The 15,650-nt window shown below is 32.8% G+C and overlaps 1 protein-coding gene across 1 annotated transcript in view; it reads right to left on the bottom strand.

Annotated features, from left to right (window-relative positions):
• Positions 1-15,650, bottom strand: part of Eea1 (early endosome antigen 1) — a 114,844-nt gene that overhangs the window by 35,617 nt on the left and 63,577 nt on the right. The window contains exons 12-16 of the mRNA XM_078053025.1: positions 11,800-11,949; positions 10,328-10,447; positions 5,722-5,925; positions 2,653-2,853; positions 840-953 (exon numbers count right to left, since the gene is read on the bottom strand). Of these exons, the coding sequence (XP_077909151.1) occupies positions 840-953; positions 2,653-2,853; positions 5,722-5,925; positions 10,328-10,447; positions 11,800-11,949 (789 nt within the window). The remainder of the gene's footprint in view (positions 1-839; positions 954-2,652; positions 2,854-5,721; positions 5,926-10,327; positions 10,448-11,799; positions 11,950-15,650) is intronic.

Raw genomic sequence — 15,650 nt, 5'->3', positions numbered from 1 at the left:
GTTTTTTAAAAAAATTCCTATATGCACACATATATAATAATTAAATATACATATATTTTTTAATGCTTATAGAAGCCTGAAAGGACACATACCAAATTTAATAGCAAACATTCCATCTCAAAAGAAAAATAAAAGAATTGGAGTAAAGAACAAATAAAGAAAACTGTCTTGTTTTGCTTTTCAAATTTGTTATACTTCAAATCAAAACAAAAAAAGTAGCTAGAACCAGTATCACTTCTTGAGTATCAAGTAAATTCTAAAAAGTTATCTGTAATAAAACATTAAGAATATCTACTAGCTCTTAATCTTGACCTAAAATAGAAATTTCTATTATACCAAAAGTATTGAGAAAAGTAACTTCTACATTCTATCCAGCCCCTCAGTCCTTCCTCATAACTGAGATGGAATACATAGCCCTCTTTTCCTATATCCCAGAGTAAGAACATCTGGGTCATGGCCTTGCCTAATTACTAAAAATAAGTGTGGAGTTCTAACCATTGGTGCTTGATGGGTGGAGGCAACAATTCAATAATTAGGAGTAAATGTTTCAGTTCCTCATCGAGGACTCCGCCAGTGAAGAAACATAATACAATATTAGGAAGCCCAACCGCACCTGTGCACCAGTTGAGATTTATCAAAAGCAAAGCTGGTATATTTGTCTCCATCTATCTGTCTCTTGCATTTACTCTCAAATGGATCTGAACTCCAAGATGCAGTAAAGAGGATAAACAATTATATCACAAGACTTTATAAAACTACATATCATTTTATAAATGGGTTCAATAAATTTATCTACCAAAGCACTAGGTTGTAATATGAAATTGCATCAGTTTCCCCACCTGCTGTTTATCTTGTAATGCATTCTGAGCTGTGTCCAAATGATTCTGAAGATCGGCTCTTTGAGCAGTTTTTGCTGCTTCTGCTGATAGCAATAATTCAGTTTTGGCTTTAATCTGTAACAAAATTTACACATTACTTTATTCCATATTTAGTTGATGATTTACCTTGCTTGAATGCACATTGGTTTTGTCACTAAACTATTTAAAAATTAAGTCCTTTTTTGTTAAAAAGAAAAATAAGGATTTAGATATTAAAAGATATGTCTGTGAAAATCCAAAAAATAGGAATGGTACGGGGGAAAACTCTTAATAATGTTTGAAGAAACAACAAAAAAAAATGTTCCTATATGACAACAAAACACTAATGTACCCTTTTGTTAAAAAAGAAATGGTATACTTTTTTCCTGAGAAAGGACATTCCAAAGTGAATGTGAATCTCCAAAGTCTACCACTGTTAACAACAAACTAAATAACTATGCTTTGAAAAAAAAAAAATGATGGCTTCAAAGAAAACTTTTCCAGAATCCAAGGACACAAAACACCTAGACAAACCACGACTACATTTGAAATTCACTATTACCCAATAATTTCCCACCTAAAGGGTTTTACTTTTAATCCTCATAAGAATATCAAGAAATTACATATTAAAACTCAAGGTTTTAAATAATAAGCTTTAATAAAATCAAGCAAAAAGCAAACAAAATATAAACACATATTTAGAACTAAAACACTTTGAGAAAGGGTAAAACACAGGAAGACATTCTTTTGGCTGGTTGAGGAGAGGAGCAATAAACATAAGAAATCTAAAATATACTGTAGGAATAATTTTAAGCTAACAGGAAAAAATTTTAAGATTCTTTCTTAGTAACTAAATACTCTGTTTTCTCAGAAACAATGGTTATATATAGATATATATCTACATTGAATTAAAAGTGAAAACTAAAGAAATTTACACTTTAAACAAGAGGAAGCAAATATGATAAATGCATATCAGTGACTATAAAGAACTTATTTTTTCAGAAGTCAGCTTCATTTACACATGGCATTCTATCTGAAGAACCAAAAATTCATAAAATACTTTAGTGCACAATAATTGCCCATGATCTTTTAATACAATAAGCTTCAACTAATGTGACATATTTTCCAAAATTATGGGAAACACAAAGAAGAATCAGGGGAGATTAACTAATAGTTTTACTGGCTGACATTATTTCATAAATACTTTGATGGGAAATTACATGGTCCTTTATATAGTCTGCCCCTCTACAATCCAAATATTAGAATGGAGAAAGAAATTTGTCTTATTTCCTATACCATGATTTACTCATCAAGCAACACTTCTGAAAGAATAGAATTAAAATACTAAAAGTAATACACATTGGTGTTCTTTTTTAAAAATCAAATCTTTAAAGAAGATCTTTTAAATGAAAATAAAAAATACATGTAACAGAGATCTTATGGCATAATATCAAATTAATTTGAAATTAAAAAGAAAATAAGACTTTATCAAAACAAAACAAAAAGCTAAGATTCAGTAATTTCAGGAGATGTAGTTTGCTTAAAGTGGCAGAGGAGCAACAAGGAGGAGACAAGAAGAAAGAGAAAATCTGCCCAAACAGAAAAGTTCAATAAATTATCTCGTTTTTAAATCTAATTTCTATTCCAAATATTTTTCTATTAATGTGTGAGGCAAAAGGAGAGTAAGAATTCAAAATATTTGACAGCCTAAAATTGATGCTCTATTCATACCTATATTTTTAAAAGCATGATTTATAAAGCATACTTTATATTAAAAAGCATGATTCCATACTACCTGTATGTCAAGCTGGGAGACCTTCTCCTTGCTTTCATTTAATTGGCTATTTAATTCATTGACACTGGTTTCTAGAGAGAGGACACGGTCTTGTGCAGCTCTAAGATGTGCCTTCTGCTCTTGTACCTGGTCATGTAAATTCTCCTGGGCTTGTTTATGACTTTCCGACTGATTCTTTAGCTTCTCTGTCAGTTGAGTTACCTATTATATAAAAGTTCATAAATGATATAACAAAAACAAAGAAGCCCAGATTTAAGCACCATGAGAATATTAAATCTGTATGATGTTATCTCAAAGTTTTTAAAGTAAAACTATTCACATCTTTCCAAAGATACATGAACATGATCTCAAATCATAGGGAAAAAAATCATAGGAAATAATATCAAACACACATATTTTTAATTCTCTATGAAGCTATAATTTACATGCAATAAAACTCATCTAATTTAAATTGTTAATTTGAGATCTGATAAATGTATACCCTTCGTTAACCATCACTATAATCAACATAGAAAACATATTATCCTAAAATATTCCTCATGCCGCTTTGTAATCATTCCCAACTCCCATCGCTAGCCTTGGACAATCAATGTTCTAACCAAATAACAAGACTTTTTTATATATGCTGACTATTTGTAAATTGTTATTTTCTCCCAGTTGGAATCTTGGCTTTTATTTTCAAAATGGTATATTTTGAAGAACAAACTTTTTAAATTTAGATGAAATTTTTTATGTATCTTATTTGGAGTTTATGGAGTTTTTGAATTTTTTGAATTTATACTTTCAAATTTTAAATTGTTTTGGCTATTATTTCTATAAATATATTTCTCCCCAGCCCCATCTGTGACTCTCATTATATTATGGTAGCCTACTTGATACTATCCCATAGATTAAGGCACTCTTCTCACCTGCAATTCCTCCTAGTCTTTTTTTCTTTCTTTCTCTGCTTCATTTTGCACAGTTTCAATTGCCTTATCTTCAAGTTCACTGACATTATTTTCTATTTGCTTAATCTATCCAATGACATTTTTATTTCATGTATTTTAAGATTTTTATCTCCAGAAATTCCATTTTGTTGTTCTTGAATGTTTCCACTTCTATCTCTGTTATTATAGTTTTTCCTTTATACCCATAAGCATATTCTTTTTTAAAATTATTAGCAATTATTTTAGTTGTAGATGGACACAATACATTTACTTATTTATTTATTTATTTATTTATTTTTAATGTGGTGCTGAGGATCAAACCCAGTGCCTCACACATGCTAGGCAAGTGCTATACAACAGAGCTACAACCCCAGCCTCCCATTAGCATATTTTAAGATGTGTTTTTAAGTACTTATCTGATGAGTCCATCACCTTACATTTCAGAGTCTGTTTCCATTAGATGATTTTTCTCCTGGTTATGACTCACATTTTTTTCTGTTTATTCATATTTCTAGTAATTTTTTTGTTATTTATCATGACCAATCTGGATTTTGTTGCATTCTTTTACAGAATCATGAGCTTTGTTCCAATAAATAGTTAATACATCTGTGGTTCATTTGGGCCCTTTCAAGGCTGGGGTTTACATTTTGTTAGGTCAGGTGTACAGAAGCTTTTACTCTAAGGCTACTTTAGCCTTACTCTCTCCTAAGGTGTAACATTTCTGGAGTGGATTTCTACTGAATTCCCCACTGTTCAACTATGTGTTTCTTCTATGATTGCTGGCACTTGAATATCTCCCAGTCCTGTGTGGGCTCTGGTAATTTTCCAGTCTGCAGTTCCCTGATATTGCTCATTGTCCGGCCTTGCAGAATCTCACCTTCTAATATAAAACTTAGCATTCCACCAAATCCTCCAGTGGATCCTTACAAGTTTCTGGAGCTTTTTCTCTGCATTGCTCCTCCTTCCCTGGTTTTTTTCTCTGCAAACTGAACCTTCCAGCTGCCTTAACCTACCTGAACTTCAGTCTCTCGGTTTAAACCAACCTTTCACTCCCCAGCTCAGTGAACTCACTGTTTTCTTTAGATTCTCCCAACCTTCATCATAGTCTGAAAAATGTCTCCGGGTCAAACTGTAAAGTGGTCAAAGATTTCACCTCCATGGTTTCTCTTTCCTCAGGGATCACTGAAAGCAATGACTTTATACATGTTTTTTTCACTTTTCTAGGTGGCAGAGGGGCTAACTATCATCAGTTGCTTCCCTAGAAGTATGTCAATTTATTCTTTTAAAAAAATGCATGACTTTCCTGATCATATTTGTAGGATGAGCAATGTCAAATTGCAGATAACTAAAAAATAGGCTAGACAATTTTTCATAAAAACTAACCCCCCAAAATTTGAATTCTTCAAAACTAATTTAGAAATTTGGGGGGAAATCTATATATATTCTAATTCCAAAACTTTTCTAAAAACTAGAAAAGTGATATAACCTACTGACACTTTGCTAATATTTTCTTATTTAGATAATAATAATTATCTTCCTAGATAATTCTTCCAAAAAAGCAACTGTCAATTATTTTCAGTTTTAAAATGTTACTATTTAAATTTTATGTTTTTCTTCAACTACATATGAATTTTGTGACAATAGGGCAAGTTATAAAAATTATTAGCTATATATTGTCTAAAGATATATCATCAAAATATAAATAAATGTTAAATCTGAATATTGACTAATACACAGTAACAACTAGTATTTGATTAGTACCTATAACTTAGGAATACATTTGTTATTCATTCTTTTTTTAAAATAACACAAAATGCTATAAGGCAAGTATGCACTATTAATAACATCACCACTTTTCCAATAAGCTAATGAGGTGAAATAATTTACTATAGTTTACAGTTTAGAAAGTTACATCCTAGAACATTAACTGAGGATTTCCTATGTCACATCATGTTAACTAACTTTTACTACAGCAGTAACATAACCAACCTCTGGGATAAATAAAATGCTCTATGTCAAAAATACACATGATTTTAAATGTAGAAAAAAAAGCCAGGATAATGAGTCATTCAAACAAAACATTTAATGAGATTTAGAGAGATAAAAGTAAATCTTAGAAATAAAATACATTTTACAAGCTTACTTGCTCCTGTAACATATGGTTTTTTTCTTGCAACTGGTGAAGAACAGCAGTCTCTCCTTCCCCAGCCTGAATTTTTGCATAAAGATCTTCTCTTTCCTTTTCTAGTAATGAAATATTTTCTTTACTCTTCTGCAATAAGGCTTCAAGGTTCTGTATCTTTTGGTCCTTATCACCAATTTGACGTAGGACTTGTTCCAAATCATTCTGTAAAGAATTGAAAAACTAACATTTTAAGGATAAAGAATTCAAGAAGTTATTCCTTAAACAAAGAATGACTGATAAGAAAATTTATCACTCAAACTTTTAAGTCTTAAGTATTTTAAAGTACTTATTATATTTTAATATGACAAATTTAATTAAAAATAGTTAATATAAATCTATATTATTGATAATAAACTAGAATTTATCAAAAAGAAATCTTTAACTAACTACATTTTTTTCATAACTCTCTAACATCACCTCTTATTACTGTCTGACCCATTTCAGACATATGGGATTCATTATTCTTGATCACACCAGGCACATTGCCCCTTCAGAGCCTTGCACTAACAGTCCTTCTGTCTGAAATGCTTCCCTCACAGAAACACTCCCTCTCCTTCATGTGTTTGCTCAATTGTCACTTCTTAATCAGACCTACCCTGACCACTACATTTAAAATTGTAGCCTTTCCTAATACTTTGTAGTCTGGCTATTTTTTTCTTTTCATTGGACTTATCTTTAATACACTAAATAATTGATGTGTTTTTCATGTTTATCTGCCTCCCTCCATCTCCAGCATTAGAATATATGCTGCAAAAGGATGAATACTTTTCTTTCCTGCTTTATTCACTGATGTACATCCAAGATATCTAACACAAGGATTCAAAAACATTTGTTGAGCTAATTTTTAAAAATTATTACACTCTAACCCACAGGTACAGGCTTATTTCAATACCTCAATAGGACTCTTCTTTTGATAACTTAAGAGATACCTCTTCTTTTACTTTTAACAAGAATCTTAATGTTTCCCAGAGCACAATTCAATAGCCCACATCCAGAATAATACCCACTTTCTCAAGCTATCTGACACCATAGTCTTTGCCTCTGCCTCAATCCTTTTGTGAGAGTCAGAGAACCTCTACCCAGAACAAGGCACTATCTATCCCCTGTGAACACTGTCTTGCTGAGGCAGTCCCCAGCCCCCTGGTCCCCTCAATGATTTGTGTCAGTATTAAAATATTTGAAGGTGAATCACTTTCAAACATCTTCTCATCCCTCTAAGATTCACTCGTGTCCAACCTCTTTGCTCTTAGCTCTTGTTCCTGCCACCAATTAGCCCTCTCTCCACATTCTACTAATCTTCTGGATCCACAGTTCCAGGAAAGAGCTTTCTTCCAGAACAGTCTCTCTGTTTTCACATCTTAATTGAAATTTGGTTCTCCTTTTACAGATTCCAATTCCCCTCATCTTCTATAGTCGGGGAGACTTACTCCAATGGGCTCGTAGAGGAGGCCAACCTTCCCCTGGTGTTTCACTGCTATTACTCGCTGCCTCGGGTAAAAGCTATGTGATGCTTTTAGAAAGTATGCCATTCTCACTTATCTACCTTCTACTCTTTGCTGCTATCATCTATAAATCCCTACCTCATTCACTGAAGACTTGAGACCTGATTTAGTTTTTCTCTCAATCCCAATTTCTGCCAATTTCCTGGGAAATACAAAATACATAGAGAATTAAGAGCATAGCCTCAACATGCATATCATCTTAATTCCTGGACCTTAACTCATTTTACATTGCAATTACTTATACAGGATCTTGTAATAAACTGAAATTATTCCAGCTAAAAAATTCCAACTATCTTACCCTGTAACCACAACTTCCTATCTTCCAATTTCATGACCTCATTCTCATCTTCAATGTCAGAGACCTCATCTTCTCCTCAATTACTCACACTATGTCAAACTTCTCTTCCTAAACCCCATAGAAGGATATTTAACTTTATTCTAACATTCCCCATTTCCTTTCACCTCAAAATTTCCAAATCAATCACCCCAAAAGAGCCTAATCTATATCAATGTTGCAATTTACTTTTTCTAATTCTATACTTCTAAGCACTGTCAGAATAAAGGCACAAACTTCCATTTTTCCAGGTTTAGGTCATTATAAATGTCTAGATTCCAATCTCTACAATATACTCATAGGCATCTTTTCAACCCTTTCATTTAAATCAGGTCCTACCCTCAAACATTCTCCTCAATAACTTTTTTTTTTTTTTTTGGTACTGGGAATTGAACTCAGGGGCACTCGACCACTAAGCCACATCCCCAGCCCTATTTTGTGTTTTATTTAGAGACAGGGTCTCATTGGGTTGCTTAGCACCTTGCTTTTGTTGAGGCTGGATTTGAACTCACAATCCTCTTATCTCGCCTCAGGAGCCGCTGGGAATTACAGGTGTGAGGAACCGTGCCCAGCGCCTCCTCAATAACTATTTAAAAGCTTCAATATGTTCTCCACATTCTCAGTTGAAGCTTGCCAGATAGTCAGCTATTACTATCCAACTTTATCTTGAAATACAAGATTTTTCAGGAATGATCTATCTTGATTTTTCAATCTTTTATCTATACAATTATTTATGCATATGTATGTGTCTCTCCATATTTACCTTATTTCCTGAAGCTTCAGGATAAATTCAAACTCATCCCTCCATTGTATGAGTGATATTATAGTTTATTATTATTATTATCTATTTCCTCACTTTTTTCCAGTATCCTTAATAACTCATCCTTACCTGTCTCTTTGTCCTAAACTAGAAACATGTTTATGCCTTCTCTTAAGTCTCAAAAATACTCCCTAGATCAAGTTCCCAGCTATAGACAAAGATGGAAATTCAGTATAAGAAAAGGGTACAGTATAAGAACACCTACTTGATTGCTGACCTGTGCCAAATTGTGCATGCTAGATTTACTATCCCATTTCTTTCCTAACCTTTATGATAAAATCTCAAAGCCATCTGTATTTACTTTATCAAACTTCTCTCTTCCCATTCTCTCTTGAACTTTCTCCAACCAAGTTGTCATCCCACCCTCTCCATTTAAATTTCTCTCATCATCAAGGTTATTAAAGTCCTCCATGCTGCCAAATCCAATGGGATTCTCAGTTTTCATCTTGCTTGACCTCCATCCTTCCCTGGAATCATCCTTGACTCTTCTCTCAATATTCTACATTGACCCATCAGTAAATCGGTCAGCTTTACTTTTAAAATACAACTAGAAGCTGACCAGTCCAGCTACTGCCTTCCTATTAAGACTTGTTACTGCCTCAGGACCTTCTAAGGTACTCCCTCTGATAATCACAAAGCTCATACCCTCCTTCAGGTCTTTCATCTTTTTAGGGAGGCCTTCCTTAGCAATCCTACCAAGTACTACAGCGTCACTTTCAGCCCCTACATACTTCCTACTCCTCATCCATCATTTTTACATCTCTTTAGCAATTATTAATGTATAACATACTACATATTTTGTTTATTTAACTTAGTTGTTATTGGCTTCCCTCACTAAGCTGCATGAAAACAGACATTTTGTTTGTTTGGTTTGCTTCTACAGACACAAAATCAGCTCCTTGGCTGAGAGTAGACATAAATGAAAACTTATTAACTGAGTCAAAGAACCAATAAATCAATCCAAAATTTTGACATCTATCTGCCTTACTCTCATGTCACACTCCAAACTCGAAAGGAAAAGAGATTACTGCTTTCTTCACACTCCAAGATTATTCCTATGTACACATCATTAGATTGTCATTTCCTAGAGGGCAGGCACTCTGCTGCTTCTATTCTCAGTGCTGAGCACAGTGTCTGACACACAGTGCTCAGTAATAGTCAATGAATTAATGAAAGTATAAAGGAATAAATGAATATCAAAGTCAAATTCACTTCAAGATTTAGGTATCCTTCCTTTGTCATAACAAAACAAAAACTAAACTCTCAATCTTCTCAGCTATAAATTTAACCCAATCAATTACATTTTCTATGCCTATAATTCCAATATTCAGATGATAGGTAAGAAGAAATAAAAGACAGGCTAGGGATAAAGCTCAGCTGGTAGAGTGCTTGCCTTGCATGCACAAGGCCTTGGGTCCGATCCCCAGCACCACAAAAAAAAAAAAAAAAAAGAAAAGAAAAAGGAAGAAGAAATAAATGACCAAAAATACTGAATTCTTCTATAGAAAATACAAAATGTTCTTTTTTACTGAGTTACCAATAGGAAAACTGCATTTGAATATATTTGATTTTTCAAATAAGGTATTTCAGTATTAATTATTTATCAATCATTTAAATATAATTTACTTAACTAGTTATATTTAATAGATCAATTTTCCTAATAAATTTCATAAATTTAAATATTTTATATAATTTACCATAAATAACAAATTTGTTTCTAGTAAATAGTTTTAAGGTATTTTAGCTTTTCAACAAAATAATCAAAAGAGAGCATTTTCTGATTATCTAGAAACTGAGAACTCCCCAAAATTTTTCATAATCAAGTATTTTGCATTATCTAGTTTTATCACAACATAATAATGGTTTGGTTTAAATTTTGTTTAAAATATTAATTCAAATAATTTTTACCTGAGCTTCTCGAAGTTTTGCTGTAGTGCTTTGCTGAAGAGCTTGTTGTTCTTGATGCTGTTGCTTGGTTTTATCTAACTGATGCTGCAATTCTGTGGAATTTGTTACTTTTTCCTTCAACTTAAAAAAAAATGTAGACTGTCAGTTGACAACTTAAAGGCATAATACTACCATTAATAAATATTTGGCATTACTTCAATTTTCAAATATGAACACAAAAATAAATTCAGTCTGGAAGATATCAACTTTAAAAGCAATATATTATTACCTATAGAATCATCATCTCCCTTGGAAAGCTGGGAATGGAACCACCATTCGACCCAGCTATTCCCCTTCTCAGACATTCCTCAAAGACCTAAAAAGAGCGTACTATAGAGATAAAGCTACATCAATGTTCATAGCAGCACAATTCACAATAGCTAGACTGTGGAACCAACCTAGATGCCCTTCAATAGATGAATAAATAAAAAAAATGTGACATTTATAGAATCATCATCTCATAATGAATAAACTATTCTCTAGTGATAGACTTTTATCCTAAAAAAATACAGATCTTTCTCTAGGTTAGCATCTGTTCAATATTGTTTTTGTATACCAATATGAACAATTAATTACATATAATTTGTTTTTTAACAACAATCTAACCCACAGAATCAGCACTTCATTTTTTTCTCTAATAGTCACTTCATTGGGGAAAAAAAAATCAGATCATATACTATAGCTAAGATTTCTGCTTAAAAGAAAATTTATTACTAAAACTATAGATTTTAATTCTGAATATTTATTCAACTCAAATAAAAGACATAACTTAATGATAACTTTCCCTTTAATCATACAGTGGGTACCATGTTGAACAATTACAACTTGAATTAGAATAATAATCACATACCTAATTTTTAAAGTGAACATCCTTACATGTAAAGTTTATATGCACAAACTACATGTCATCAATGATCCTCACCAACTATTCATTGCTCTCTGTTTCACTCCAGCAGCATGACAGAAGGTAAACCCCAGAATTTTTCCTACCTAGCTGAAAAAGAGTTTTCTTTGTGCTACTTTGTTGAGAACTTTGGGGAAATACAGTTGTAGTAAAATGTAGTGATTTAATATAGTTAATAAGCAGGATATTTTCATTGGGGAAAAGTAAATGTTGCAGTTAAAAGTAGAAAAACAAGTAAAGTCATTGACAATTAAAATACTGATGAACCACAACCATATTTAAGATGCTTCATGCCAGGCAAATTGGCACACATCTATAATCCAATCAACAGGGGAGGCTGAAGCAGGAGGCAAGTTAGAGGTCAGCCTCAATCATTTAGCAAAGCCCTGTCAAAAAATTTATAAGGACTTGGAATGTAGCTCAGTGGTACAGTATCCCTGGGTTCAATCTCCAGTACTACAAAAACAAAAGATGTCTCAAGTTCATCAATAAAGTTGCTAGTATCAACTCATTTAAAAGCCTAGCTTACCTCTTCTTCTAAACGAGAAAGTTTGAGCTGTAAGTCAGCCACTTGTTGTTCTCTATCCATCAACTTTTCACTGGAAAGCTGTCTCTGCTCCTTCAGCCTACCATGAGCTTCCCCAAGTTGGCGCTCAGTTTCCAGAAGTTTGCTGTGTAACTTAAAAAATAAATAAATAAAAGTACATATATATGCATGTGTGTAAACACGTACACACACACAACCACCTACTTTCAAAACAATATTTCTTTTTCACCAATACAAGCATACTATCTTAATTTTCATGACAATTTGCAGAAACCTAAGATCTTACATAATAATTTAATCTGCAAGTGAATTTTAATCACATAAAATTATGACTAAGCATTATAGACTTTATTGCTCATAATAGTTTCATTGCTTTCTTAAAAAAAAATAAACAGGACCAAGGGCTCTTGTTTGGATGTAAGTATTGCCATCACTTGAGGAACTTAAAATAATAAAATGTATTATTTTAAGTATTTTTCAAAGATTCACAGTGATTCCTGCTGCATTTCTATGTTAAGAACCACCCCAGCTGACTTCTTAAACTTGGGTATTGAACAGAGCTCAAAGCATTCCCCAGTCCTCAAATTGGCATGCAATTTCTAAATAAAATGTAGAAAACAACTATATGTTTTAAAGGAAAACATTAAGTGATTCTCATTTATTAACCTAAGAAATGTCAACAAGAGACTAGGGGTATATATAGCTCAGTGGTAGAGCAATTGCCTATCAGATTTAAGTCCCTGGGTTCAGCCCCCAGCACCAAAACAAAAACAAAACAAAACCCTAATGAGTTACAGGAGCCATTTTCTCTGGAGCTAAGAACCACCACTTTTTCAAATGATGTGGTTGTATTATCCTGGTTGTATTGACAACAGAATGATTTCTTCTGGTTGTATTAATACAACCAGAATAACTATTGGGTTTTTCCTTGAAGGGGTAGGGAGATTTCCTCTTTACTCTTTAAACAAAAAGGAAAAAAGTTTATATTAATTTCAGAAGCATTACTATGCTAGGAGTGTGGAGATGAGTATGCAAGACGTTTGGCAAGGCTTACGTACTAAGAACAGTTAGCACGTAAATCTCATTAACACACAAAATCAAGTGTGTTTAATATTAAGCATGAGTGCCTAGGTTCAATTCCTAGTACCTTGAAAAAAAAACAACCATAAAACATGAAGAAGAAAAAATAAAGAAGAAGGAGGAGTAGGAGGAGAGGAAGGAGAGGAAGAGGAGGAAGAAAAGGAAGACAAAGAGGAGGAAAAGGAGGAGGACTAGAAGAACTATAAGAGAAAGAGGAAAGAAAGGATAGGGAGGAGGAGGAAGAAAACATAGGTAAAGAACTTAAGATAGAAAACAGCTTGAAGTGTTGGTGTGTTTGAGGAACTGAAATCAACATGGATTCACAATGGTTTGGTAGGAGCCTGAAGCCATAATATAGGAAACACTATATACACAGAAGTGCACATGCCAAAGAAAGAAGGCTGGAATCAATTGAAAGTGTAATGAAAAACTACTAGGCAAGTGAAAGTATTAAGCAGAGGATTAAACTTACATGCTTTAAAAAGGTACTTCTGGCTTCTATATGGAGAATCCATTAAGGAGACCACTAAAAGGGAAACTGTGAGAAGTGTAATACAGTATTCCAGATAGGCAAGATGGTAGCTTAGATTAAGAATGCTGGCAGTGTAGATGGATAGAAGTGCAAAGATTTGAAACATATTTTGAAAGTAGAATACAGACAACATGCTGAGGGAAAGAAGATAAATGGCATCACTTCAAGGTCTTCAGTATGACCTCTTTATTTTACATAAAATGGTGACTAAATCAAATAATCATGAATTCAAGTCTCATTGTGTTTAAGTGGGCTCTCAAAATTCCTTAATGCCCCTCCACCCACTGACAACCAACTAAAGCAAAAATTTCTAGACCTCTTGTTGAGCACCCTACATAATAAATTCTCATATGCTCTTTCTGGAAACAATATACACTCCTATTATATAGACCTTAACTAAGAACAAATCAATGTCCTTTTTAAAAAATATTTATTTATTTATTTGATAGTTGTAGATGGACAGAATGCCTTTATTTTTTTGTTTACTTTTATGTGGTACTGAGGACTGAACCCAGTGCCTCACGCATGCTAGGCAAGCTGGGGCAAGCCCCAGCCCCTGTCCTTTCTTTTTGTAATATTTTTCTGCCACTAGTTGCTTCTCACTAATCCTTCTGGCAGAAAGACTCTCCTGCTTTCAAACTGCTATGTGTTAAAACCTATTCGATATTACAATTTCAAGGAACAGCTCTCATACATACAAAGCTTTCCCTGATCATATAATTAGGTTTTAAAAAATGCATAAAGGGAAGTACTACAATGAAAAAAAAACAGAAGTGAGGAACTCGTTCAAATTCCCATAGCATATGGGATTATTATATTATGATTATCATGATCATGGTATGGGATAATACTTGCCTTATCCTCCCCTTGAGATTATGTATACATAATCACTAAAGGCAGGTACCATTTCCCATTTGCTTCTGTATCCCTTAACAAATGAGGCAATGGTGTCTTTTAGAAAGCATAAGTGCTAAATTTGTATATGTGAACTAAAGTAAAAATAAAATTTATTTTCAAGTTATATGCTAATATTATCAAGCCTCACTTTCCCCCCATTATGAATGCCTTCATTTATTTCTTCACTCACTTATTCCTTGTAACATTTGCTAAGTATGTGCCAAGTAGTAAGGATTTTTAAAAAATGAATAAGACATGGTCTTTGCATACAAAGAGTTCAGTCTAATGAAAACATAAATTGTGATAATATAATCCACTGTGGCAAGTAAAATATTCACAGTTTGTGCATGCCTTAGCCATCTTGGGGATAGAAGGAGCAATGGGGTGTTTACAAAGGGATGTCTAGAAAAGTGATGAGAAGTAAGTAGAATTTATCAAGGTCAAGAGAAACAGGAAGAATATTTCAGATCAAGAAAACAGAATGAATAGTACAAAATCAAGATGTAGTATAACTTAAAGAAAAAAATAAAAACACTTCTGTACTCTTGCAGGGGAAAATAAAATAAAGAATTGTACAGAACTTAGTGGGTATTCCAACAAATCACTGGGGGTGCTCCATATCATAACAAACATTGAACTTCATCTGTTGGGCCATAAGAACTATTAGAGGGTATAAGCAGATTGGGAACATGGTAGATTTGCTTTTAAAACAGATTACTTTGGTGGCTAAATGGAAGTTGTTATAGTGGTTTACACATACAATTGAAAGTTCAGGGCAGTGGAAAGACAGCAAGCAAGGACAAGCTAGAGAAAAATTCCTAACTATTCTGATCCATTGTCTCATGGTCAGTCTAATCTCAAAACTTAGTGACAGTAAATGTGAAGTATTTATTCTAATTCCTGAAACATGACTGAAGCTCAATAAATGACTATCATAATCATCATTATAAAGGAGTAGAAAAGCCATGAGAATAACTAATTACAATAAAATATCATTGCTACTTAATTAAGTAAAAGTAAATGAAAAATTTTTAAATGTGAGAACTTTAATCTCCATCAGAATTTTAATCTTTTCCATTTTTCAATCAAATTTTATGTTATCTATAAGCAATAATTAGAATAGGCATTAAAAAATAAGTTAATGGCAAAATCAGAACTTGTATCAAACTTTATCAGGTAGGTATTATTTATCTATTAAATAGTTTTATAATTTGTCTTCCACTTTTAAAATGTCTAATTTTTATACTGGTGGTTTTATTATGCTGTTAAAAGTTAGTAGCAAAAAAAGGAAAAAGGTGAATTTTTAAACTAAACAGTGGTCAAC

This window comes from Ictidomys tridecemlineatus, chromosome 6 (genome assembly GCF_052094955.1).
Source record: "Ictidomys tridecemlineatus isolate mIctTri1 chromosome 6, mIctTri1.hap1, whole genome shotgun sequence".
NCBI classification, from domain to species: Eukaryota; Metazoa; Chordata; class Mammalia; order Rodentia; family Sciuridae; genus Ictidomys; species Ictidomys tridecemlineatus.
The sequence above is the reverse complement of the archived record's forward strand: the minus strand, read 5'-3'. Positions and strand labels throughout refer to the sequence as shown.